General features: G+C 41.9%; 2 protein-coding genes across 2 annotated transcripts; both read right to left on the minus strand.

Moving 5' to 3' along the window:
* Positions 1-2,726: 2,726 nt before the first annotated feature.
* Positions 2,727-5,490, minus strand: LOC128296923 (uncharacterized). Its single transcript, XM_053032455.1, has 5 exons — positions 5,349-5,490; positions 5,180-5,275; positions 3,687-5,106; positions 3,495-3,612; positions 2,727-3,339 (listed from the first exon to the last, which is right to left on the minus strand). The coding sequence occupies exons 2-3, from the start codon at positions 5,180-5,182 to the stop codon at positions 4,081-4,083; spliced, it is 1,029 nt and encodes a 342-aa protein (XP_052888415.1). The 5' UTR covers positions 5,183-5,275; positions 5,349-5,490; the 3' UTR covers positions 2,727-3,339; positions 3,495-3,612; positions 3,687-4,080.
* Positions 5,491-14,589: 9,099 nt separating this feature from the next.
* On the minus strand, positions 14,590-23,720 carry LOC128298696 (hemicentin-1-like). Its single transcript, XM_053034467.1, has 7 exons — positions 23,484-23,720; positions 21,822-21,967; positions 21,545-21,755; positions 21,194-21,451; positions 19,337-19,434; positions 18,858-18,950; positions 14,590-17,530 (listed from the first exon to the last, which is right to left on the minus strand). The coding sequence occupies exons 1-6, from the start codon at positions 23,593-23,595 to the stop codon at positions 18,858-18,860; spliced, it is 918 nt and encodes a 305-aa protein (XP_052890427.1). The 5' UTR covers positions 23,596-23,720; the 3' UTR covers positions 14,590-17,530.
* Between the last annotated feature and the right edge of the window lie 341 nt (positions 23,721-24,061).

Below are 24,061 nucleotides of genomic sequence, written 5' to 3' on the forward strand. Positions count from 1 at the left end.
GGAGATTGTTCAGGGACATCTGGAGGCGCGTCCGTTATACCGGGTGACTTAAACGACATTGTTGACGCACGTGTTTCTGTGTGGACAACGCACTACAGTTTATTATGCTCGACTGGACCTGGGAAAGAAACGTACTAAACGTCTGATTCTCTATAAGACCGTGTGGCTACGGATTGTAAAAGAATGTGATTTAAAGTTATGGTCAAGGTGCTGGATTTCCTTCCTGTGCGGCTGCTGTCTTAATCAACGTCTCTGTCCATATTCTAAAGTTATAGAAAGAAGCAGCGAAAAATCAATAAGCGAATTAAATTGCAATACTCGGGTTGTTGTGGGTGAATCGATTCTACTTCTGCTTTGGGGTGTGTTGTGAAGAATCAAAATCCCGCAGGCCCAGCATCACCCTCGATTCTGAGCTTCTGACGGTGGGTGGAAAAGCTTCTTCTCTACCCCGATAGGCGAACACCCGGTAGCTAAACCTGCAGCAATTCCCTAATTTACCCATTTTTACGAGTTCCTTCTCGCACTAACAAGATAAATTTTATGAGTTTTAAGAAAACTTGCAGCAGTGCGGTACGCAGAGGGAAAGCGAAGGGGTTGTCGGAGTGAAGCATCCTTCTCAAAGGAATTACACTGTGCATGCTCCAGTTACCGTCGGGCCGCAGAACCGATCGTTTGATGAACATGAAATTAGTCGATTAATCTTGGCAATCTTCTTCGAGCATTATTACCATGGATGGGAAACAGCTTAACGGAGCCTGGAAAGTTCTTCCGTTTGAACACCGGGTTTTTTTTCTCTCCCTCGCCCATGACGGTGGCAGGAAGCTGCCGAGAGATTTGAGAACGACCCGAACCCGAAACCGGCAGCTTGTGTAAAGCCGAACACCGAGGTCCGGATCATTGGGTGCATTGCTTATGACAATGAGATCGTAAAAATTCATCCCTTGGTTAGGTTGGCTGATACCGCGTCGTGTGCAGGAGGTATTTTACGCTGCTAGGCTTGTTGGGTTTTCCGGATCTCTTCCGTCCCTGATAGGAAGCGTACCGATATTCCGAAGCAGTTATTTCGAAGCACAAACGACTTTTGCTGTCCCGATGGTTGGAAATCGCTACAGGCGCTAGCTTGTGGGCGAAGGTTTTTTTTTCCTCCCCGGAAATGCTTTTGTTTGTTCCAACCTTTCACAGCGTTCCTTAACAGGTCGTTATCCGGGAGGCTCATCGCGATCATGACCGACCGGAGTGTCGTGATGTGCCATCTGGCCACGGGAGCAGCACACGTATACACATGCATTATTTATGACCTTGCAAGCATTGGAAAATTTTATGCTAATACAAACACACAAAGGTGGCAGTTTCAATGCCGGAGCTGTCCTAAGGGATGTCGTAAGGTGTAGGAAAAGCAGGATATCAAACGATCGTTTGCCATCTAGCCGAACCGTTTCGTAATATTACGCTCTTGTATCCGCACAACTTATTCTTTCCTCTTCAACTTTCCCCTTATCCACTAACCCAAAAACATCGACATGAACGATCTTTACGATCATTTCTGTATTGTATGATATTATTGATTTCTGTTTCGCTTCGACCCACTCTAAAGGCGATCAGGACAGACGGTGACCCGATTATGGTTTTTCCCACTGCAAAATATTTGTTTCACGTTGCATCGCTATCTCTCAATGGTGTACATTGTGCACTGATTTGCGCAGTGAATCACTTCCCTGGCGCATGGATGCATCTGCAACGAATGTGAAGAAGATGTAAGACGAAGGAGCATGATAGTGCAACGTGACTGAGAGTATGTAATGAGAAAGAAGCGGATTGTTTCTGATTTGAGATAACTGTATGTGCGGCTAGATGTGATGATTATTGCAAATGACAATGAAAGAGAAGTATTTTAGTTTCTCAATTCCTTGTTTATGAATCACAGCCATTGTTAGATGAAATCGATGAGCAGTGCAGCCACCGTTATAAATGCGACTCGATTCTCATCGTCTCGGTATGTTGTCAAATTGTGCAATACAACGAACAACCATTTCGTTTGTATGTGACGTTAGTGTATTCTACCGATGAATCATCGACTGTATCGACTGGTGTTTACGCACGCTATGGTATACAACTGACAACTTCCCATTAATCGAAATATCAGTACGGCGAACGTGTTATTACGCGATAATCAATTACGCTGCATGTATAAACATGTATATGAACAGCATACGAAAATTATGTGGAATAAATATGGATCCCATTGAATTTAGTATAAAAGATCATCATTGCAGACACCTTCAGATCATTTGGTCTTTAACGAATATGTATACAACTCTATTAAAATTTCAAAGTTTAAGTAAACGAACTTATAGTAATTAGTTTGTTAAATTGTATAATTTAAAATTGTGTTTTAATGCCAACAGGTGTATTAGTTGTAATGTTCAGTCTTTTAGTTATCTTTTAGTTTAGGTTTTAAGGATGTTTGAAGTATAAACACTACTTTGCACAATAAATCCGAGACACAACTTAATTTAAAAAGGGTTTAAAACTAAAAAGCGAATGGAATGTTTCTTGGGACTAGCGCTAATTATGGTTTCTGATTCGTAAACTAGATAAGGTTGTTTTGTATAAAAAATGATGTATGACTTAGTTACCTCGACTTTCAGTTGAGGTTGCGGTCGTGGTCTGTTGCAGTGCTGCCGTCAACCGTCAATTATTATGAAGTTTCTGACAAACATCACCCCTGTTATCAGTACTTCGAGACGGCCTAAATAACCTCACGGGCTTAATCATATGTAGTCAATTTAATGGCATGGCAGGATCGATGGATTTTGCAATAGTCTGCATGATTGTGATTTTAATGTAGTAGTATTGTTATTCGTAGAGTTCATCATTGTAACACACAATTAAGGTAAACAAACCCAAATTATCATGTTTTCCACGAATTGATAATACGGCAAAAGCCTAGTCTATAAAACAAAAATGCATAAAATGTGGAAAAAAAATCGTAATTTGATTCAAACCGGTACATATGTTCAATGCAGCCCTAGCTACAATCGTCGTGATTTGTATTCGTATTTGCATTAGAGAGCTTATCGCCTATTGACGGCTACAACAGTTTCTTAAAGCTAAGTTTACAAAACAAAAACTAAACCAAGGAAATCAACGTTAGCAATGGCTAATAAGGATTCAGACTGGCGAAAATGGCACACTATAATCAACATTATCCGACAGGGTATTAAAGCTACGTACGATAGCACAAATGGGGTAGTTTGTTGTTGCAGGCGTAACGGGTACTATGGCGATCTTCTTTTGGCGAAAGGTTACAGGTGGAACTGACTGTAGAAGGATCATCACCTAAACATAAAATTCAAAAAAAGAACTCATTCAGTAATGAAAAAATATGTCTATGTGATTAAATTTATGCTCTTATTACATGCAAAACATTAATTTGTAAAATCACAATATAGAGTAATAATATTTTCTTCATCAGGTTTTGCAAACTGCCTTACCGAAACATCGTTGCCAGGTAAATCTCCAAACAAATGAGATAACGTAATGACGATAAACATAAACACCACAAACATTAGATAACTGTATAGTTGAAAGTTTATGTCTCACACTTCTTCCCTGGAAACTGTAAACCGGAAACGTTATTTTAAATTATCGTTTATACGCTGATGGATAAAAAAAACCTTTCTTACCTGTGTACATTGCGAAAGATTTCATAATTATAGCGGGTAATGTTTCTGAACGTAATGCCCTTAATGTTTCTGAACTTAATGAATTAGATAATGCCCTTACTGCAATAAATGATATACAAACTAAAACGGAAAATTTCGACATTTTCGAATTTTTACAGCAGATTTTTTTTAAAATATTTTTATCCTGGTGTCTCTAAAGTTTTTTTCCCCCAGTTTCTTTTTCATTGTCTTCTATATTTGTCTCTTTGTGTGATACGTTTGTTAGTGGAATGGATTGTAGGTTGGAGCTATCGGACAAAGCAGTACATGAAAAAAGATCTCCTTTGTGTGTAAATTTCGTTTCCTTCATACCTCTTCCTCTTTTATTTCGTGAATTATTAACTTAAGCTTTACATCAGTAACTTCTACTCCACTTGTCTGTTTTGCACATCCGATTAATTAACTTCTGTTCTTTTCCTCTTCGTTCAGACGATTCTTCAAGACGGGAAGCAAAATAATGATCTAACACATTTTGATCTATTTTACAAATTACAGATTCACCAAATTTATCCTTCCCGAAAATGTACGCGCCTTTTTCTAGAAGCAGCTTCTGCACGCGTTTTAGTTTATATATGGCTGCGTAATCTAAGGCTCGACGTCCTCTACCATCCACTTTGTCTACATCGATAAGGGATATGTTAAGGCAAAGCCTTAAGCATTTGAAAAAGGGACAATCTGGGTTGTTTTCATCAATATTATGAATTAACAACACAAGCAAGTTGCCTTCCACAAATCTTCCATACAGGCGTTTCTGTAGAAGATGTTTCAACTCATCTTCGGTTGAGTTTTGAAATAAATATTCAAGCACAGTGTAATTTCCAACTTTACAGCAGCATGTAAGTATCGACTTTGGTAAAATCTCTTCCAGGGGATCAATCATACAATCTGCAGATAGCTTTTCTTTATAATACCACGTTTTGTAATGTTCGATTAACTGCTTTGCTGCATTATCATTCTTCGTTTTGATTGCCCATTTCAATAACATTGGCACTTGGCTTATCGAAACATTTTCAGTTGAATTATCCCTTAGATACTTGAGAAACACGCCTACTAATACGAATTTATTCTCGATGTTTGGTCCAATCTTTTGTCGTTGTGTTTCATCAAACAAGGTACTGTAAATTTCTTGATAATTTGCTTGCATTGCTTGGCTTATTGATGTAGGAATTGTAGCTTTGTTTTTCAACAATTGCAATATACATTTTGCCACGTCTTTGCAATTGTCATTAGTTATACGATCACACAGTAATTCTAATGCAGTTAGACCATTCTTTGTCATTTGATCAATATTCACTTCTGGGTGTGACAGAACATTCTTCAGGGTTTTAACGTTACACGATCGTGCCGCATGATGTATCGGGTAGTCTCCTTCTTCCGTAACCTATAAGTAACACATACAAGATTGCGCTGAATATTTCGTTTCGTTATGTTTCTGGGTATACTGTTGCACCAACCATGTTAATACTAGCACGTTTTGATGTTCGCGATGTTTTGAGAATATGTATGAAGGCTGCGTAATTGTTGGCAACAACATATTGTTTCACTTCGGACTGGAACAAAAAACAATGCACACATATCAATATTGACACTTATTCACTTTAAATTTCGATCAATAAAACGTACTTCTAACACGATATCTGTTCATTTCTTATGAGATTCCATTTTAATGAATGATCTCACAGGAAACTCCTTGAAGAAGAACTACAGGCAGCACCATACGCAACGTTCCAATTGGACTGACTGACTGACTGACTGACTGACTGACGGTTTATGAAGCGCTGATCGCAAGGCGATTGATAAACCTCAACAAACACAAACAAACAAACTAACAACGATTTTATGATTGCCGTATTCCGGACATTAATCATATTCCCCATTACATATGCAACAAAACCTGGAGTTGAAAAGATCGAATATTAATCGAGTAGAATTAAGCAAAAAATACATATGTAATTTTTTGGCAAACTCCTTTAATATATTTTGTTTATTTAGGGAGATTTATAGAGATGACGAACGTTACAGTCTTGCGGTAGTTAATTAATCCGATTATGTAATTGTGAAGTTTTTCAACGTATATCAAGGAGTAACATCAGTAATTTATATTGTTTTTCTTCGTATACGTTTTCCCTGTTGTGGGTACTGTTTTTGTGATATGTATGCATATTTTCTAATAGTTATCACTGCAGCATTACTCACGCTGCTTCATTTTGATACTGATGACACTTGTAGAACGTGACTATTCAAGCATGTTCATCAGAATTATCAACAATTTCTTGTATTTATTCCGCAAATAAAAAAAAAAAAACAAAACACTATCTAGAATTCGATGAATCATTTGAGGCTAAATGGAATATGTGTGTATTGAGAGGAACTAAACAAAATGTAGGTATTGTGAGGGACATACTATACGAGAAATGTTCAAAATTTGCCGTCTATTTTTTCTCTACTAAACCGTATTTTTTAGTTTTTTTAACCGTATCACTACGCTACGTTGGCAGTAGTGATGGGCAATGCAGAATGAATTCATTCATTCACTCCGACGGAAGTTGAATCCGGAGGCGAATCATGAGTCGACGCCAACATTGAAGTCAACGCCATATTTGTAGTTTTAGCCGGAATGATTTTTTTAAATAGAATTTCGCCCCATTTTCTAATGATTAAGTAAATTCTTATGTCATCTTTTGAATATCATTGGGGATATCCAAAGTTTTCTTCGATGAATTTTATAGTTTGTAATGTTATAGTTATTGGGTTGCCACAGTTGGCGTTGAAATCTTCCACACTTCATCGTTGGTATTTCCGTATCGTACACTATTCGTTGGACCTGCACCTGCAATATTATTACCAGCATTTTTTTACTATTAGGTCCGCAAATAAATAACGGCCGTTTTTAAATCGATGGGGTCACTGTGGACTGTGGAGCGATTTTGACGTTTACAAACGTCATAAATCAAGTTCGGGAATGACATAATGAAACTGAGTAAACAGATTAGTGATTATTTCTTGCGAGTAAATGTTCCTAGTTCTTGAAAATGTCTGATTTTGAGCCGGATAAGCGCCATATGCGGGAGGTGTTTCTGTTTTTGTTTCGAGCGAAGAAAACGGCAGCCGAAGCGCATCGAGAGCTTTCGAGTGTTTACGGCGATGCTGCTCTAAGCGAAACAAGGTGTCGGGATTGGTTCTGACGCTTTCGAAGCGGTGATTTCGCCGTGCAGGATGCTCAACGTGAAGGAAGGCCCAAAACGTTCGCCGACGAAGAATTGACGGCTTTACTGGAGGAAAATCACTGCCAAACGCAAGAAGAGCTTGCAGCCTTGCTTGGTGTAATTCGTCAGGTCATATCATCACGGCTGAATGCGTTAGGCATGATACAGAAGGAGGGCAAATGGATACCACACGAGTTGAAGCCGCGGGATATTGAACGCAGACTCTGCATGTGTGAATTGCTGGTCCAGCGGCACAACAGAAAGGGGTTCATGCACAGAATCGTGACGGGAGACGAGAAGTGGATTTTGTTCAGCAATCCCAAGCGCAAAAAATCATAGGGATCCCCCGGTCATACCCCAACATCATCAGCTCGACCTAACATCCATAGCTCGAAAGTTATGCTGAATATTTGTTGCGACCAGCTCGGCGTCATCTACTACGAACTTCTGAAACCAGGAGAAACAATCACTGGTGAACGCTACCGGAAACAATTGATGAGTTTAAGCCGAGCACTGCGTGAAAAACGGCCAGAATACTCATCACGCCACGACAAAGTTATTCTGCTGCATGACAATGCTCGGCCACATGTTGCCCAACCTGTGAAAAACTACCTTAATACCCTCAAACGGGATGTTTTACCGCACCCGCCATATTCACCGGATCTGGCACCATCAGATTTCCATCTGTTCCGTTCCATGGCACATGGATTGGCTGACCAGCAGTTCTCCTCCTATGAACAGATCCAGAATTGGTAGGATACCTGGATTGCGTCGAAAACCGTATCATACCCGATAGGTAGAAGATAGTAATAATTAATAATGGCCAATACTTTGATTGACCCAATTTCTTCGAAGAAAAATGACAAGAGTTAAAATAAACATATGAAAAAACGGCCGTTATTTATTTGCGCACCTCATACATTCAGGGCATTTCTCATGCATTATCACTAATCTGAACATATAAAAACACTTTTTTGTTACAAGTCTGTATTAAGCTTCTTGTAGTCTTGTCTTCTTGTCTTGGACAAGTCTTCTTGTATTCTATTTTTATCGCTGTTTGTGCTTATTCGGTTAATTTCTCAATTTCGATAGATGTCAAAAAACCCAACCATCGAGTGTGATCTCACTAGTTGGCACACATTCATATCTCAACCAGTGAGGTATAATATTGGAGGTTGAACAAAAATTGTTAAATCATATGGTAAATGTTTTGAATGATAATAATAATCCTTTTGGAATTTATACATTCCCATTCACTACAATTTCGTTTGTATAACACGTAACGCGTTTTGCATAATGTTTGGCGCCAACGTCATTGAAACTTACGAGCTAGCTAACGGCGATTGAGAAAACAGGTAAACTAAAAACGGCATAGAGGTAAATGTGTAATAAATTTAGATTTTCACGTTAAAACTCGTTAAAATAGTTACTCGTCATGGATGTGGTTGGATGATTGTATAGCAATGGATTTTTCGTTGTTTCCTTATTATTGGTTCATTTTGTTTATTTTGTCCTTGCTACGGGGGATTGGTCTGGATGCGATTTTGGCCTGGTTCGTTCCGTGGCACGACAGGCGTCGCTACCATCATCGGTCACCCCCTCGATAATTTGATTATTTTGTTCAATACTCAAACACATCTTTGGCGCTATGCTGCAACTGTCCTATTATCCTGAATCGACGTAGCGTTTATGAGTGTTCTTGCAAATTCGGTTGAACAGAAGGAAAATTTAACGAGTTCCTTGCTTTTTCTGTACAGCGTTATTTCATTATTTATCGCTTTGTGGTCATTAACTGGTTTAATTACACTAAAAAACAAAATTGAGCACTGAACACTAAAAAAACCAAACTGAGAGCAAATACATGTGCAAATTGCACTGATAGCAAATACTTACATTTGAATGTTTTCTACATCATGATAGAAATTATTACATTGCGGTTGTTTGTCAATCCTAAACGTGGAACAGAAACAAATCCCTTGTGTATAAAAGTTCATATGATTAAAGTCATGCGCTTGTTCCATGCAAGATACTCACTTGTTCCATTTTTCTGTCAACCAGGAAGCAACTGGATATTCGCGCGAGAGAACTCGTTTAGTTTTGAGAACAATTTTTAAGCGGCTGGATTCCTTAAAGATGGCCTGAAACAAGAGTTGATCAGTGTCAGGTTTTAAGCTCTTATGTAATGCTTTCTTGATCAATTTTTGCAAAACCACTTACCAAAACATCACTGAAAACAAAAGCAATCAACAAATTAGATAACGTAATGGTGATAATCATAAACAGCACAAACATTAGATAACTGTATAGTTGAAATTGCATCTCTCCAGCTTCATACTCCCCTGGAAAGCGTAAACCGGAATGGTCACGTTAAATAACCGTTCAAACGATGATGGAATAAATAGAAATTCTTACCTATGTACATTACGAGAGTTTTCAAAAATGTAGCTAGCAATGTTTCTGATTTTAGTGTAATGTTTCCCCATTTGGTAGAATGTGTAGTTTGAATAGTGGTATCGTTTTTGTCGTGATTATGCAAACTTGATTCTCTGCTTTGATTGATAAAGTACATGTATTGTGCGTACGTTACAAGAATCCATGAATATACCGATAAATATTTGATCATTCGTACGGTAACTATGTCCAACATGTACATATATTTATCAAAGCAGTTGTAACTGGTCATAAATCTTCTCATTGACAAACCTACCATAATACTGGTACTGGTTATTAACAATTCGTCATTAGAGAATGCCTTGGCCAGGATCATAACTAATGTAAAAACAAATTGATAGAACAACATATTGGTGAGAAGTTTTGGGACACCTTTTCGAATAAATGAAGTGAATTGTTTGAAAATAAGTTTGAAAACGATTCTTAACGCATCACAACAATTGCTAAGCATTTCATATATCGTCAAAAGTATTAACGCACACGAAACAAATTCACTATCTATTGCAAAGAAGAATAATAAAAAAAATGGCACCGATCTTACTAGTCTCAAAAGGTATGTACGCCATCCTGGTTCTGGATCGCGTATGTTAAGCATTGTGGTAATAACCGGATGTTCAATGAGCCCTAGGCGTACCTCTCTGTCAGTATCGGAAGATTTTGATATTTTTGTTATATTTGTAAATTCTACAATAGCAGGTATAACGCTCTCTTCCCATTTTTTTTTATTTTTGGAATCAGAACAATCAGCTGCCTCTTGATTACTTCTATTTCTACTCCACTTGTCTGTTTTGTACGTTGGAGGAATTAAATTATTCCAATTCACCGCAATGTTATATTTTTCCATCTGATATTGATCCGCTTTATCAATACTGTAAATACAGGAATCAAAATGCTGTTTAAGCACATGTGGATCTATTTTACAAATTACAGATTCACCAAATTTATCCCTCCCGCCAATGTATGCGCCTTTTTCTAGAAGCAGCTTCTGCACGCGTTTTAGTTTATATATGGCTGCGTAATCTAAGGCCCGACGTCCTCTACCATCCATTTCGTCTACATCGATTAGGGATATGTTAAGGCAAAGCCTTAAGCATTTGAAAAAGGGACAATCTGGATTGTTTTCATCAATATTATGAACTAACAACACAAGCAAGTTGCCTTCCACAAATCTTCCATACAGGCGTTTCTGTAGAAGATGTTTCAACTCATCTTCGGTTGAGTTTTGAAATAAATATTCAAGCACAGTGTAATTTCCAACTTTACAGCAGCATGTAAGTATCGACTTTGGTAAAATCTCTTCCAGGGGATCTGCAGATAGATCCTTTTTCTGATAATACCACGTTTTGTAATGTTCGATTAACTGCTTTGCTGCATTATCATTCTTCGTTTTGATTGCCCATTTCAATAACATTGGCACTTGGCTTATCGAAACATCGTCAATGGAATTATCCCTTAGATACTTGAGAAACACGCCTACTAATACGAATTTATTCTCGATATTTGGTCCAATCTTTTCTCGTTGTGTTTCATCAAACAAGGTACTGTAAATGCCTTGATTATTTTCTTCCATTGCTTGGCTTATTGATGTAGGAATTGTAGCTTTGTTTTTCAACAATTGCAATATACATTTTGCCACGTCTTTGCAATTGTCATTAGTTATACGATCACACAGTAATTCTAATGCAGTTAGGCCTTTCTTTGTCATTTGATCAACATTCACTTCTGGGTGTGACAGAACTTTCTTCAGGGTTTTAACGTTACACGATCGTGCCGCATAATGTATCGGGTAGTCTCCTTCTTCTGTAACCTATAAGTAACACATACAAGATTGCGCTGAATATTTCGTTTCGTTATGTTTCTGGGTATACTGTTGCACCAACCATGTTAATACTAGCACCGTAGAATAAGCATGCTGTAGAAAATATGTTTCTTTCCGTTTCGTTCTCTAGAACATACCCAAACACTGATTGAATTATTGGATTGTAGCTATGTTCGAACATTGGATCATTTCGCGATGTTTTGAGAATATGTATGAAGGCTGCGTAATTGTTGGCAACAACATATTGTTTCACTTCGGACTGGAACAAAAAACAATGCACACATATCAATATTGACACTTATCCACTTTAAATTTCGATCAAGAAAACGTACTTCTAACACGATATCTGTTCTTTTCTTATGAGATTCCATTTTAATGAATGATCTCACAGGAAACTTCCTGACGAAGAACTACAGGCAGCACCATACGCAACGTTCTAAAATTTATACTGACCGTTCATGAAGTGCTGATCGCGAAACTTAAGGCATATGCAATTGATAAGGCTAAGCATGTGTTCGTACTGATTATGACAACAGTCAATGTAACAGTCCAAACAAGTTAAAAATAAAATTGCGCTGTTTTTTTAAGATTAATCGCAATCCCCATCCCCAATCAAAGAAGGAAAATGAGTTGTCCCACCGATTATTTGTTTATTTAAAACCGTAGTGATGGCTAACAGACGGCCTTGTTATTTATAGAACTAACTTAAAGGGCTAGGAGAAATAGAACAGACACAAGTATACAACAAACAAAAAACTTCCCTACGATTCCTCTTGAACCCAGAAAAAAATATCGAGAACTCCTTAATAAAAAAGGCAGAAAATGCAAAACATGCTTTTAACGTGCAAAACGTACTTCCTACGAACTATTATAAGTAAAATAAAAATCTATTTCAAGCAAGTTCATTTTGTATGAACACCCTTCCTGCCGCCCAGGAAAGATCCAGCACTAAACAGCGTGATTTCCGACAAGATCACTCAAATATTTTATTTTGGGTACAATTTTGGCCTAACTTAAACAACCAAAAATGTTTGTGTGTATCGATTTCTAACAAAAAAAAACCTCAAAGCATGTTTTTGAGGACTCCAACACACATTTTTACATCAATTTGATATCAGTTTTTGTTGCCAGTTTATGGTAGCGCAGACTTACCGGAATGGTGGAATCGCTGCACCCATGGGTTGGAGTCGTTTATGACAGCGTGCACCTACTAGAATCGTTGCATCTACTAAACCTACTTGTACCTACGGGTCAACCCGGAGAACCCCGCGCATCACTACTACTACTTACTGCCCAGCAGCATTATAAAAACCAATGCCAAGTATTTTTGAATTGCATACAATTTTTGGAATTGAAGACATTTTAAATGTTTATACCTTGGCAAGAGACCATCTGCAATCTACCATGAAATTTCCTTAAATTGCAACTGTCAAAAAAGTGAAATAAAAACGGCGCCACTGAAATCTCTTGAACAATGCTTGTTGTTTGTAAAATTAATCATAAAACAAACCCAAATCTATGTTAGTCATCAGTGCGCACATTAATCGCATGATGTTGCTGTTCAAAAGCACAAAGTAAAAGTCACTGATAATTCATAATACAAATAAAAATAAATAAAAATTCCGGTCCTCAATCAGTGAAGAAATAACACCGATACTATGAATTGAGTGAGTCATTTGCGGCTAAATAAGCAACTGAGCAAAATGTAATCAGTGTGACTCATACAAGAAACGTGGTTTCTTTCAATTCCTCTCCTTTCTCTTGCTTATGTGCTAAGCCAGTACTTATGCCAAGTGTTGTATAAATGGTTTGATAATAAACGAACAAGTGCAACGATTTAAAGCAAGTTAATCCATGCACTTATTGATTCTTGTTCTAAACCGTTACAACAACCTCAAAAGGTTGGACCTAGGGCCTAGGTCTGCTATTTCTGACTTTATTTAATTTTATTTAGCCACCTGCTGGATGGTCAGTCCTGCGTGCGGCGTTTGGGGTTCCGGATGGGATTTTGGACAGGTATTGTCGTGTGAGGACCTATCGCTATTTTCACCACTTTCAGGAAGTTTCTGTGTTGTGAAAAAATTTATATATGGTTAATGAAATATTTTACTAACCTATACGATACAATATAAAATAAGTGCAGAAGAATATTTCTATGCTAACTATGGCATTTAAATACAGAAGTAAATACTTATAACCGTTGAGTTTTCTTTTGTGCTACAAGCTAACGCATTGAAAATTCAATCGACAGAAACAAATCCTTATTTTAGGAAAAGAAAAAAACAATCTGTTGTAGAAAAAGGTGCGAATTTGCGAAATTCCATGATCCAACATTAACCTCGTTCGTTCGATACACACTACCCAACCCGATCATATTCCCTTAGAAGCGGCAAATCAAATGGATCGCCGTGAAAGCTCCAAGTGGGATTGAATTTGGCAAATCACTTCACGATTGGCACTTTCAGCGAGTGCATGAAAGGGGTTTTCCTCCTGGAACTACGAGACCGTACTGAAAGTAAATTGTGTGTAAATTGTTTTAAACCGTAGATTGCACCATCGTACAATTGCACGAATCGTTAGGTGAATGGAGACTTTCCTATTATGCCCGTCCGCATGGCCTGCCGGCTCTCTAGCACGAGAAGGCGTGTAGCAGAGGAACCACCTAACGGGTGACATTTGAATATTCAATGTAATCACAACTCTTACCGACAACGATCTCAAAGGAATTCAAAAATAATTCACTGTACTTGAAAAGATTACCCCTTGTCAGCTTAGGCTTTGTGGTTATCGCACTAGAGCTAGCATAAAGTAGGACACTGAGAGTACCAACAATAAAAAAAAATAACGAAAAGAAACAGGAACAGGAACGAATGTGTTTGGAACGCTTTCCAACCTAACCCTGCATTTGTAATGAAAACAGGCTTCATTAGAGCTAAATCGATAACAATGCCTATCTCACTTCTGGTGCCACTCATCAGCTTCGCTTTGCAAGTGGATTTGACGATCACTGGAACGGCATAACGATGAAACGTGCTGTTGATCCTTGTCGGATGCTGTTATGAAGGACAATGGACTTGATATTTAGACTTTCGGAATGCTAGCGCATTGGCTAGGCAAGCGACCGGATATGAAGATTGTACCGAGTGGTAGCATAGAAAAGCAACAGAAAAAAAAGAGAAAACAAACTGTATGTTTATGTATGAGCAGAACGAGAATTCATAAAACTTCATAAATAAACATACATTCTCGTTCCATTCTGCAGGCGCACATCATCATTGTCATCGTGTCTGGGGTGCGTAGATATACAACCATTTTTTTTTCTTCCGTTATTCGTACACAAGGTGTGCTCGCAGTAATGAACGGTGAACGGAGTCAGATCGTTACGGTATTTATCAATTTTCTCATTTTATTCATTTATTCAACCTAATAGTACCTTAAAACATCTTACCCACTTTACACATCTGCCCCATTTGCTATGTTGTATCGTCCATCTTGCTTCACTTTCGCCCATTTAGCGGAATCTGATTTCCTCTTCCTTTTTGCTGAATGTCATTTGTATTTACTAGTTTTTGCATATTTTCTTCATTATTATAAAAATGCTTACAACTTTCCTCAACCACATCCGGGCACTGCAAATTCGTGGTTTTTATTCTGCTTCTTCCCGGAGCATCCCTCGCTCTGGGTCCTTCTTTCTCACGCCTGGTGTAACTCTCTTTCTCTGCCTCTCTCTCTCTCTTTCTAACGATCGCTTTCTTCATTCCCTCCATGGCACACTTAGTTGTCTGTTAAAGTTCGTTTTATTTGTGATTTCTTCCCCACTGACGCAGGGTTTATGTTGCAAGTAGCCCTCATCCCTCTGTCGGTGTTGCTGTTGGTTGGGGTGTGGTATAGGATTTTGTATTTACAACGTTATTTACAGTGGGTCGACTGAAGGAGTTGGGATGTGCGGTGAAGGACGAGGAAAATATGGACTTCACCGAAAACGTAGAATCATTTTGCTCAAATGCTTTTGTATCGGGTGCGCTTCCTTTGTTGTACGTGGCAGTTGCGCCCTTTGCCCGTATGGGCGCTTTCCGGGAAAGCGGTGGTCGTGCGTAAGAAAAGTGCTTGTTGGTGCGACCGCAGCCGAATTCCTGTTAAATTCCATGTAGCTAGACCCTTTTTTGATGAAAGTTTCGAACGAACCAACCGGCAGAGGCCAGCGCAGCATCCGGCGCAACCCACAGCAGTCTTCCGATGTACCCTTTTTTTGGGTGTACTAATTCCTTTCGAAAGAAAATATCAGCCCCAACAGCACCAATCCAAAGACGCTTTCGAGCAGTTCGGCGCGTGCTGTTACGACTTTTATTATGGACTTTCTCAAAAGCTGCTTTCCGGTGCGTTACTGCTAGGTAAATAACGCATACGTTTCACCTCTCGCAGACTATGATTTATTCGCGTACGGTGATCGCGTGGCGTCCTGTAGCAGGGTAAGCCGATTTCAAACGCTACCCACCCAGTGTGGCAGCAGACTGGATGGGGCTGTTTTTTTTTTTTCATTGTACAACTTCCATTCCTCCCAGCTGCTCGCAGCAATGTACGTACGTACACGCGGCCACAATGTTTTTTGCACCGGTTTTGATTCATATCAGAACGGGCTAGAACGGGCCTTTTGTCGAACAAACGCCAGCACGCGAACTGCAAAACTTTTGCCACAATGCGCGAAAGAGTGATGTAAAAAGTTAGCGGCATTGATTTAAATTTATCGATCCTTATTTTAACTTTGTACAATCTATTCCCCCCACTGTATCTCCATTCCTGGGGGGACTCCGTGTGGGAATGGGAGTAGGGCGGGGGTGGGGCGAGGGACGGTGGAGAATCAAATTCCGTCGTAGGGTAGTGCAGTACTCATGCCGAATGAAGGAACGAAGGATTTGTGTTGTTAATGTTATGTTAAGCTATCCCGCACGGCACAAGCCACACAAAGTCGCGAGCGCTACCCGGGCACACCGGCATAAGCGAAATACCCATTAGGTGAGAAAACTTTCTCAGCACGGCGTTCGCTTCTCAGGAAGGATTTGGAAGCAGTCGGAAATTTGGAATTCCCCAAAGCTTTCGTCATACACGAGTATGATAAACTTTTGTCTGGAACTCTGGGCGGGCGCAGTGGGTGCGGGGCAGTATGGCAGGGATGGAGATCCCACCACCCGCAAAACCCCTTCTTGGGTGTATGAATGTACGAAAGCACTCGATGTCTCGGGTGAAATCAGCAAAGCTCGCGTACCGTTTCGTTGCGGCCGTGTAAGCTCGCGCAACAAATCTTTACTCTTTTCGCGTCTGCCTTCGTGATGCTGTGCACCATACGGTTCGCCGGTGTTGGGGGCTTGGGCGCACAAAACAACGAACGAATCGTACGTGATCGTGTAGCATGCTGTGTGCTACGATGTGGGGGGGCAGACAGGGACGTCCTTGCTTCACTGGCTTGAATCGAAACCCCAGTCTCCTAGCCGTTCGCATGCAGAGATGAAAAGGCCGTCCTTGAAGAGGAAGCGAACGCGCACTTGCCGAGCGTGTTCTCGCCTTTTTGCCAGCTTTGCCAAGCGACAAGGACACGTGAGCCAGCACTGTCAGTATGTCATATTCAGCAAAGCTTCAGCGGGCTGCTTCTTCAGGTGTTGTTTTCTTTTCATGTTTATCTTTTTATCAGGTCTGCAGGCGAAAGGATGCTTTCATCATTCTGGGTCGCTGCTGCCATGAGCCTTAGCAACCTCTCCGTCGAGGACACACTCACCCATGCGTCCCCAGCTAACCGGGGTGGTGGGTTACCTGCACGAAGGATATTATCTCAGCTTTGACACGGTGGAATTTAGTTATCTTTTCGCTCGATTCGATGACGCCCTACGCCCTGCGATACGGCGCCTGCCATGCTATTTTGTGTCGGTTTTTCTTTCACCCCAAAACGAGTCCCTAACTACATCCGGATGTCCTCGCGCGGTGTGGTGAGCACCTTTGCAAAATCTTATACACGGGTTCGTCTTTGTCAGCACGTTCGTTGGTTCATTCATCGGTCTGTTTGGAACTTCCCCTTGTCAAAGCCCCTTGTCTACCGCTCGGCAACGGCATATCCGGATGAAGATAGATTCTGTGTCATGCTAGGAAGAACCATCGGCACAAACACATTCTGCAATTGATGGCTTGCGGGAAAACGTCGTAGCCGGGAAGATCGGGAACCACCTTCGTAGCTGGGGCACTAATCCGCATGAGGTGGGTTAATGAGAGATGAAGGAGGCAGGCTGTCGCTTGATGTTACTGAATACTTTGTAGATGGTTTCATGTTTCTCGTAGCTTATCTGAAATTAAACGTAACGGAATAGAGCGATAAGTTTGTTCATTACGTGTCGTGCAGCGAGTCCTTCCAGCACATACACAGCACATTCTTCAATTCCGCCGAACGGTGGTGGCATTGATCGATGCATGAAAAGAATCTGCAAAGATTCATTAGCGAAAGCTGTAGATTGAAGGTGGATTGGTGAGCAACAGCGGCAGAATCGAGAGGAGCGTAATGCCTACGGTTACAATTGGCCCGGTAGGATTTCCGAAAAGAGCTCATTCACTCGTAGTATTGTGATTTTCTGGGTGTGCAATTGCTTGAAATAGGAAGTCGCCGCGTATCGAAACCATCCGGTGGAAAGCACAACCGCGCAATCGAATCATTCCAATTCAATACGCACTTAAAGCTCTCACGCGGCTTTAAGAGCGCTCGAAGCGTTTCGATTGAATTATCCACGATATACTGAGCGGACACGCACTCGCTTAACAATGCATATAGGCTTTATAATTAGTGGCTATTTTCACATTTTAAACAACCATGCTACCTTCCGGATGTAGCAGAACGTCCGGGTCATATAACATACAGCCTGGTTTCCTCTGCTAACGTCGTCGAGCTGATTGTGAACAGGCGAATCGAACGCACTTCGTCTTTAACCAATTTATTTTCTTCGACTCGAGTTCGGTTGTACAGCGCTGGTTAGAAAGGCAATTTATCTTGCCAACCCAACTCCACCGGGGATAGTTAAATTCCTACGGTTAATCAATCTTTAGCTAAACACAACTTTTTGCACTGGTTGGGTTTGTGCAAACGCTTCCGAAACGGATGCAGGTCAGCTTCTTCGTCGATTCGTAAACGGCGTAGAGTTTAAATAAATGAGTTTCCTCCGTTTTCTGCTGAATAGCGCGTTGTTTGGAAGGAAAACACACCGCTGCCGGTGTGTTTGTGTTGAAGCATTAGGAGCCTGCCCGCCTGTAGCACACTGGCAGCATCCGACTATGCTAGTCGCTTGTTGATATTAGCTCAGCAAAGCAACAAATCCAATAAGCCTCGGCAGCGTAGCCCGATCGAAGGCTCGAAGGCTCAGTTTCCGGTTCGATACTGTTGCAGTACCAGAGGCAACAGCACCCATATTTTCCTGCACTTTGCACGCCCGAACGGAATGGCTGCCTTGCGCTTCAACCATTTTGCCCCTTGCTAAATGGTCAATATATGTGACGCCACAGCTTAATTCGCACGCCAGCCACCGGCAAAGTACGGAACGTATAAGCGATAACCGATGTAAATTAATCACATTATGCGGACTATCCTCCTTCCCCGGGCCCGTGTTCGTACGGGGTAAAACTTACCTATCGCACAGCTGCACATGCTGGGGACGCACTCGATGGTGCCGGTGCAAGCAGAAGAAGCTTCAACCAGACCGATATGATCACCATAACTATCTGCTTTAGCACCGGATTTCATACCACGTTCCGGGTCCGGTTGAGCAGAGTTTAAAACCGGTTACCGTGTCCCCACAGGAGATCCAGGACAGCGTGGACGATGACGACGAAAAATGGTGGGTGCACGAGAGAAGAAGTAAAAAGGAAAGAGAGAGAGAGCGAGAGAACGAGAGGATTGATAATTTTAAAAAAAGTATGTCATTTAAACGCTACATGACATTTCTGCCATTTGACCCGGAGCGATCCGGTGTAGCCGGGGAAGGGATCGCGTAAGAAATAAATTAATTAAGTGACCCTCCACATCAGCGAAAGCCGCCCAGCAAGCACAGAGACTAGTGGAAGCAGCTTTGGAGCGGCGAAATATAGTCGTTTAGACTGATAATTACATATGTTGATGAATGAGCCACGTTAGCGCCATTTATTCCGTGTTGCATCGCGGCCGGATGCTCGCCTTTGATGACGTGAACCACAACGCTGGCCGAATCTGAAAGCAGGAAAACAGGGAAAGCATCAGTGTCAACGGGGCCAGCGAATGTACCGAACAGGAGGTTAAACAAGCGTTCCTAAACGCGCGGCCGTCCGGCTAGGTCGAAAGGGCTTTTCATTAATTATTATGTGCATACCATTAGTGCCATTAGCGTTTTCGGGCGGGTGAAAGTTTCACTCTCGTGCGGCACTTGGCCGATTTTTGGTGCCGCAGCATTTCAACGATTATGACTGCACAACCGGAATGGGAAAGATTTCCCATCATCAATGGGCGGCATTGCAACCGTGTCCGTTCAATCTCGCGTAATTCAAACGCTATCATTATGGCTGTATAATGGTGCGTTAATCTTGCGGTAAAGCGCGGTTTCGACGAAGAATTTGTCCACTGGAAATGCACGGTGGAAACTACGCGGTGGAAACCATGCACCATGCCAAGGATGCTTCACGGAACGATGTTGAAACAACTTCATTAAATTCATTGCCTCGTGGTGTATATAGTTTCTTGGCGCTCCCGGGGATTCTTTTGGCGTTTTATCACCTGCCCGAGCTTACGGTGGATTTAAAGCGCGCCACCCTCGTCAGCGCGGATCGTTTGATGTGGGGACACGGGCGTAAAGCAGAGTGCCCCCAAAAACTGCGCCATAAACTGCCGAACGGGGTTGGCGCACGGATGGCACGGTTCGTAATCTTTACGATCGGCCACTAGCTGGTGCAGCACGGAGAAAGCTGCAGCACGGATTGCACAGTAGTTCATATGGCAAGAAGATTATAGCCATTTGCTGCCAGCATGGTTATTTGCACACCGTCTGCACGTTGCTCTCTGGAGTGCTTTTTGGTTTCGTGGGGCGGAGACGTACGTTGGTTCTTATTTTCCATCTGCCGCCGGTTCATCAAGGAGCTGCGAGCGGTAAGCGGTCGTGCGGCGTTCTCGTGTGGTGCCGTTCCACGCCTCTCGGGAGGGCTGGAAATGATACGATAAATCGGGTTTGGCTCACTGGTTTCTTGATGCGATCGTTACCGTAGCCACACCGCACGGTCCTGGTCCACCCCGGTGGCCGAGTGTGCAGTCTATCCTCGGTGTCGTTTTGAAAGCAGAAATCATCGACAAATCCTTTCGCACAAGGAGCGTGCTGCTTGCTAACGCAACCATTTCCCCGGGTAGTGGTGACGTCGATATAAACTACATTTAATGTTGTGCATAAAATTTTTAAACGAACCGTTATGTATCCCCCAACTAACTCCGGTCTTGCGTTGTGGAAGGAAAGTGAATCCTAGTGTGCTAGTTTGCCATCGTGGGGAGTTTTGGGTGGAAACCCCCGAAGCTTGGGTGAGGTGATTATGGCATACAGAACGCTACACGTGCGTCCTTTTGTACCACACTCGATGAAGTTCTCCAGAGTGGTACGGTCACCGATCGTAGTAGCATTGTCGTTTGCACCGAACGCCGGGCTACTAGAACGCAAACGAAGCGAATTATGTCCTGTGTCACATGCATACACACACACACACACCGGATTGGGTTGGATTTTGATACGTTGCCAACAATTGACAATTGCATCGGTGTGCTACGACAACCGGTGCCACATACATGACCAAGTGCGTTGCACAAAAGGTGCGTTCAAAGCAACCCTGCCAACATGCCGCATGATGACGTTCATGCGCAAATTACAGCCGCACGGAATGGGACAGCCGGGGCCGCAACGCGAAGAATTTAAGCCCTAATCTGGGGCTTTCGCTTCTGACACGGCATTACTTACCGGAGTTACTCGGAGCGCAGGTATAATTGCCGGAGTCGGACGGAGAAGCTCGCGATATGACCAGCCGGCTGGTGCGGGTCTGTTGCTCCGTCAGCACACTAATGCCGCCGCGCTGTGAGTAGTTGATTACCCGGCCACCTTTGTACCAGTAGATGAACGAAGGTGGCTGTGGTGATTGTAGGGCCTCGCAGGTCAGGTTGATGTCGCTGCCGCTCTTAACGAACAGTTCCGAGTTGCCCAGGATGTTCGCTTTCGAAACTGCGTACGTTCGGTGCCGGGAATAAGAAGGTGGGTTTTGCATTAATTAGAATTGTGTGTACTTTCTCGTGCAAAATAAAAAACGTCACCTACCGACAACGTTCACGCGAAATGCTTGGCTGATCTTCGGTTCGGTTGACACCTGACACTCGTACACACCCGAATCGCGGGCCTGCGGTGAAGTTATTCGCAGCGTCCATTCATCGCTTCCGTCTGTGTGCAGCGACTGGAAGCGCTGGTCGTTGGTGTAGGTAAGAATCCCCACCGTCAGTATGTGTAGATCGCGCTTTCGTATCCATGATACCTGCGTAACGGATGAGACGAGCTGAGCACACGCATACACGCTCACCACAAACTTGCTCACACTTACCGCTCTGTCCCCGAGACTCTTCACGCGGCAATGTAGCTGGCAGGTTTGCCCAGCAATAGCCGTCACTTCGCGCTTGGTGGTGTTATCGAAGTACGGCTGCACCATGTGGTTTTCCCAGTACATTTGCATCTCCGGGCTGAGTGTGTCTGAAAAAGGCGAACGGGACGACCCAACGCGGTTAAACAGTGAACCCAGTGATGTGGACAAAGTTAGTGCTAGTGGATCATTGAGCAAGGACAATATCTGTTATTAACATTCATATGAGCTCGGGATGCCCTTAAGCCGTCCCCTGCCACCGGGTGTGGATTGTCGGTGGTAAAGGCGATTTGCGTTCTGCCGTGGCGTCCTTTACGACCATGGCCAACCTACTTTACAACATATTCCGACACTTGACTCGACAGTGTGTGTAGCGCGCGTGTGTGGGAATGGATGGTGCGCGAAGTGTGCAGTGAAGTGAGGGGACGCTAGCGTTATGAATTCGTTACGCAGTGCATCGGGACGGCGTTGCTATGCTTGACCAAGGTATCGGGGATTGCTTCATCCAAATGATTTGTTCGTGAAGAGCACATTAAGGTAAGTTTATTGCATATTTTTCAAGGAATCCAATGGGATTTGGGTATTTTTTATTATGCCGCTGTGGTGAATATTACCGGTGCCCTATGTTGGTACAGATCATTAAAGGAGGATTACAACCATCTCACGCATCGTCCGTGATGATTTGCGAGGCGGTCTCGTAACGCCAACACTTCGCTTGGTATTCTTTAAAAAAACAAACGCCATATGCAACACGGCGTACTTTACCACTTTGTTCTTGGTGCATGTTATTGCCTTTAAGAGTTCCAGCAGAATTTACGCCCCATGCCCCAGAATTTACGGGAATTTGGGAACCTGGTTTCTGAACAATTTAACCGACTTATTGGACACAACTTTATTGAATCCTAGTTGCCCGGATTTAGAATCTTATTGACTTTTTGTTTAGTTTATATATTTCTATATAATTTCTATATATTTCTGTATATTTATTTTTTATTATTATTCGAATTATCTAAAGATCTGTTATCTGCCTCTCTTTCTCTCTTCTTGGTGTAACGACCTTCTAGATCACGCCTGTCATTTCCGGATAGTCAGTCCTTGTTACAGGGATTGGTCCGGATAGGGCTTTGGACCGGTTCAATACATCACCGGCCACCCCCTGTTATATCTATCTGTTCCCCTGTTATAAGATTTGTTAAAAAGGTTCCATATAAACACAACTTGTAAAAGCGAATATAAAAAAAACCCATAAAAATCGAGTATTTTTAGATTTTTTTTTTTGAAAATTCGAACTCGTTGAACACCCTGTATGTTGGTAAACAATTTGATTGTTTAGTTCTAAATACTACAGTACAACATAGTAATTAATGTGTAGTACTCGACACCAAATAGTACCGAACAAGCTGATAAAAACAATAAGCCCTAGATCGAGCGACTTGTGGGGAGTCTTTAGCTATGGATTTTCTCTGTAACATACATTTTTTACTTTACACCCTATATAATATATTTTATAGAAATATATATATATATATATATATATATATATATATATATATATATAAAACAATAAAATATCGAAATAATAGTATTCACTCTCCAAAACATTTGGCCCCATTTTCGACCACTTACCTGCTAAACAAATGATGATAAAATTGATAAACGCTGCAATAAGCGGGAGACTTGCGTTCATGGTGTTGCATTTGCACTTCCGATGGGCTTTCCTAGCTACGACTCGAGTCATTCCACGCGTCACCGGCGATTGCAGCGTGGTTTTGCTAATTTCCGCCAACGGAAACTCCTTCCGGCCGGATCGGTACCGGTGTTTGCGAAAATTTATTCATTCACCGTCCACCAAAACCGTCCGGGGTCCCGGGTCCGGAACTGGTTCGAGAGGTTCCACAAACTAAACCACCACACCGCCCTATTCCGCCACTTCGTCACTTCTCGATGGGATTCAAAGTTTTCCACCGTTCAAGAGGAGATTGTCTTCCGGTGGGAAGGTTATTTTTTCCCGAAACCGGCTTGTTGTTGGCGTCGACCGTGGGCTGGTACCTCTTTCGAGTTCTCGTTTGACACTTAATGCTGCGTGCGCAGGTGACCCTTTGCGCTGTCACTGTTACGGTGAAGCGACACTTGCTCGCGCGGTAGGACGCGACTGGAATTTATTTTACAACGATTCACACTCTGCACTTCACAAACGGAAGGGA

This window comes from Anopheles moucheti, chromosome 2, assembly GCF_943734755.1.
Source record: "Anopheles moucheti chromosome 2, idAnoMoucSN_F20_07, whole genome shotgun sequence".
Taxonomy (NCBI): domain Eukaryota; kingdom Metazoa; phylum Arthropoda; class Insecta; order Diptera; family Culicidae; genus Anopheles; species Anopheles moucheti.

Bases quoted from the DNA above. Each gene is read 5' to 3' on its own strand.
- LOC128298696 (XM_053034467.1), bottom strand. From the start codon at position 23,595: ATGACTCGAGTCGTAGCTAGGAAAGCCCATCGGAAGTGCAAATGCAAC. The intron at 19,435-21,193 runs GTAAGTAATGCC...TCCTGCTTTCAG, and splicing joins CTGCGCTCCGAGTAACTCCG to ATTCGGCCAGCGTTGTGGTT. The intron at 18,951-19,336 runs GTAATTATCAGT...GTGCTAAAGCAG, and splicing joins TGGCTCATTCATCAACATAT to ATAGTTATGGTGATCATATC.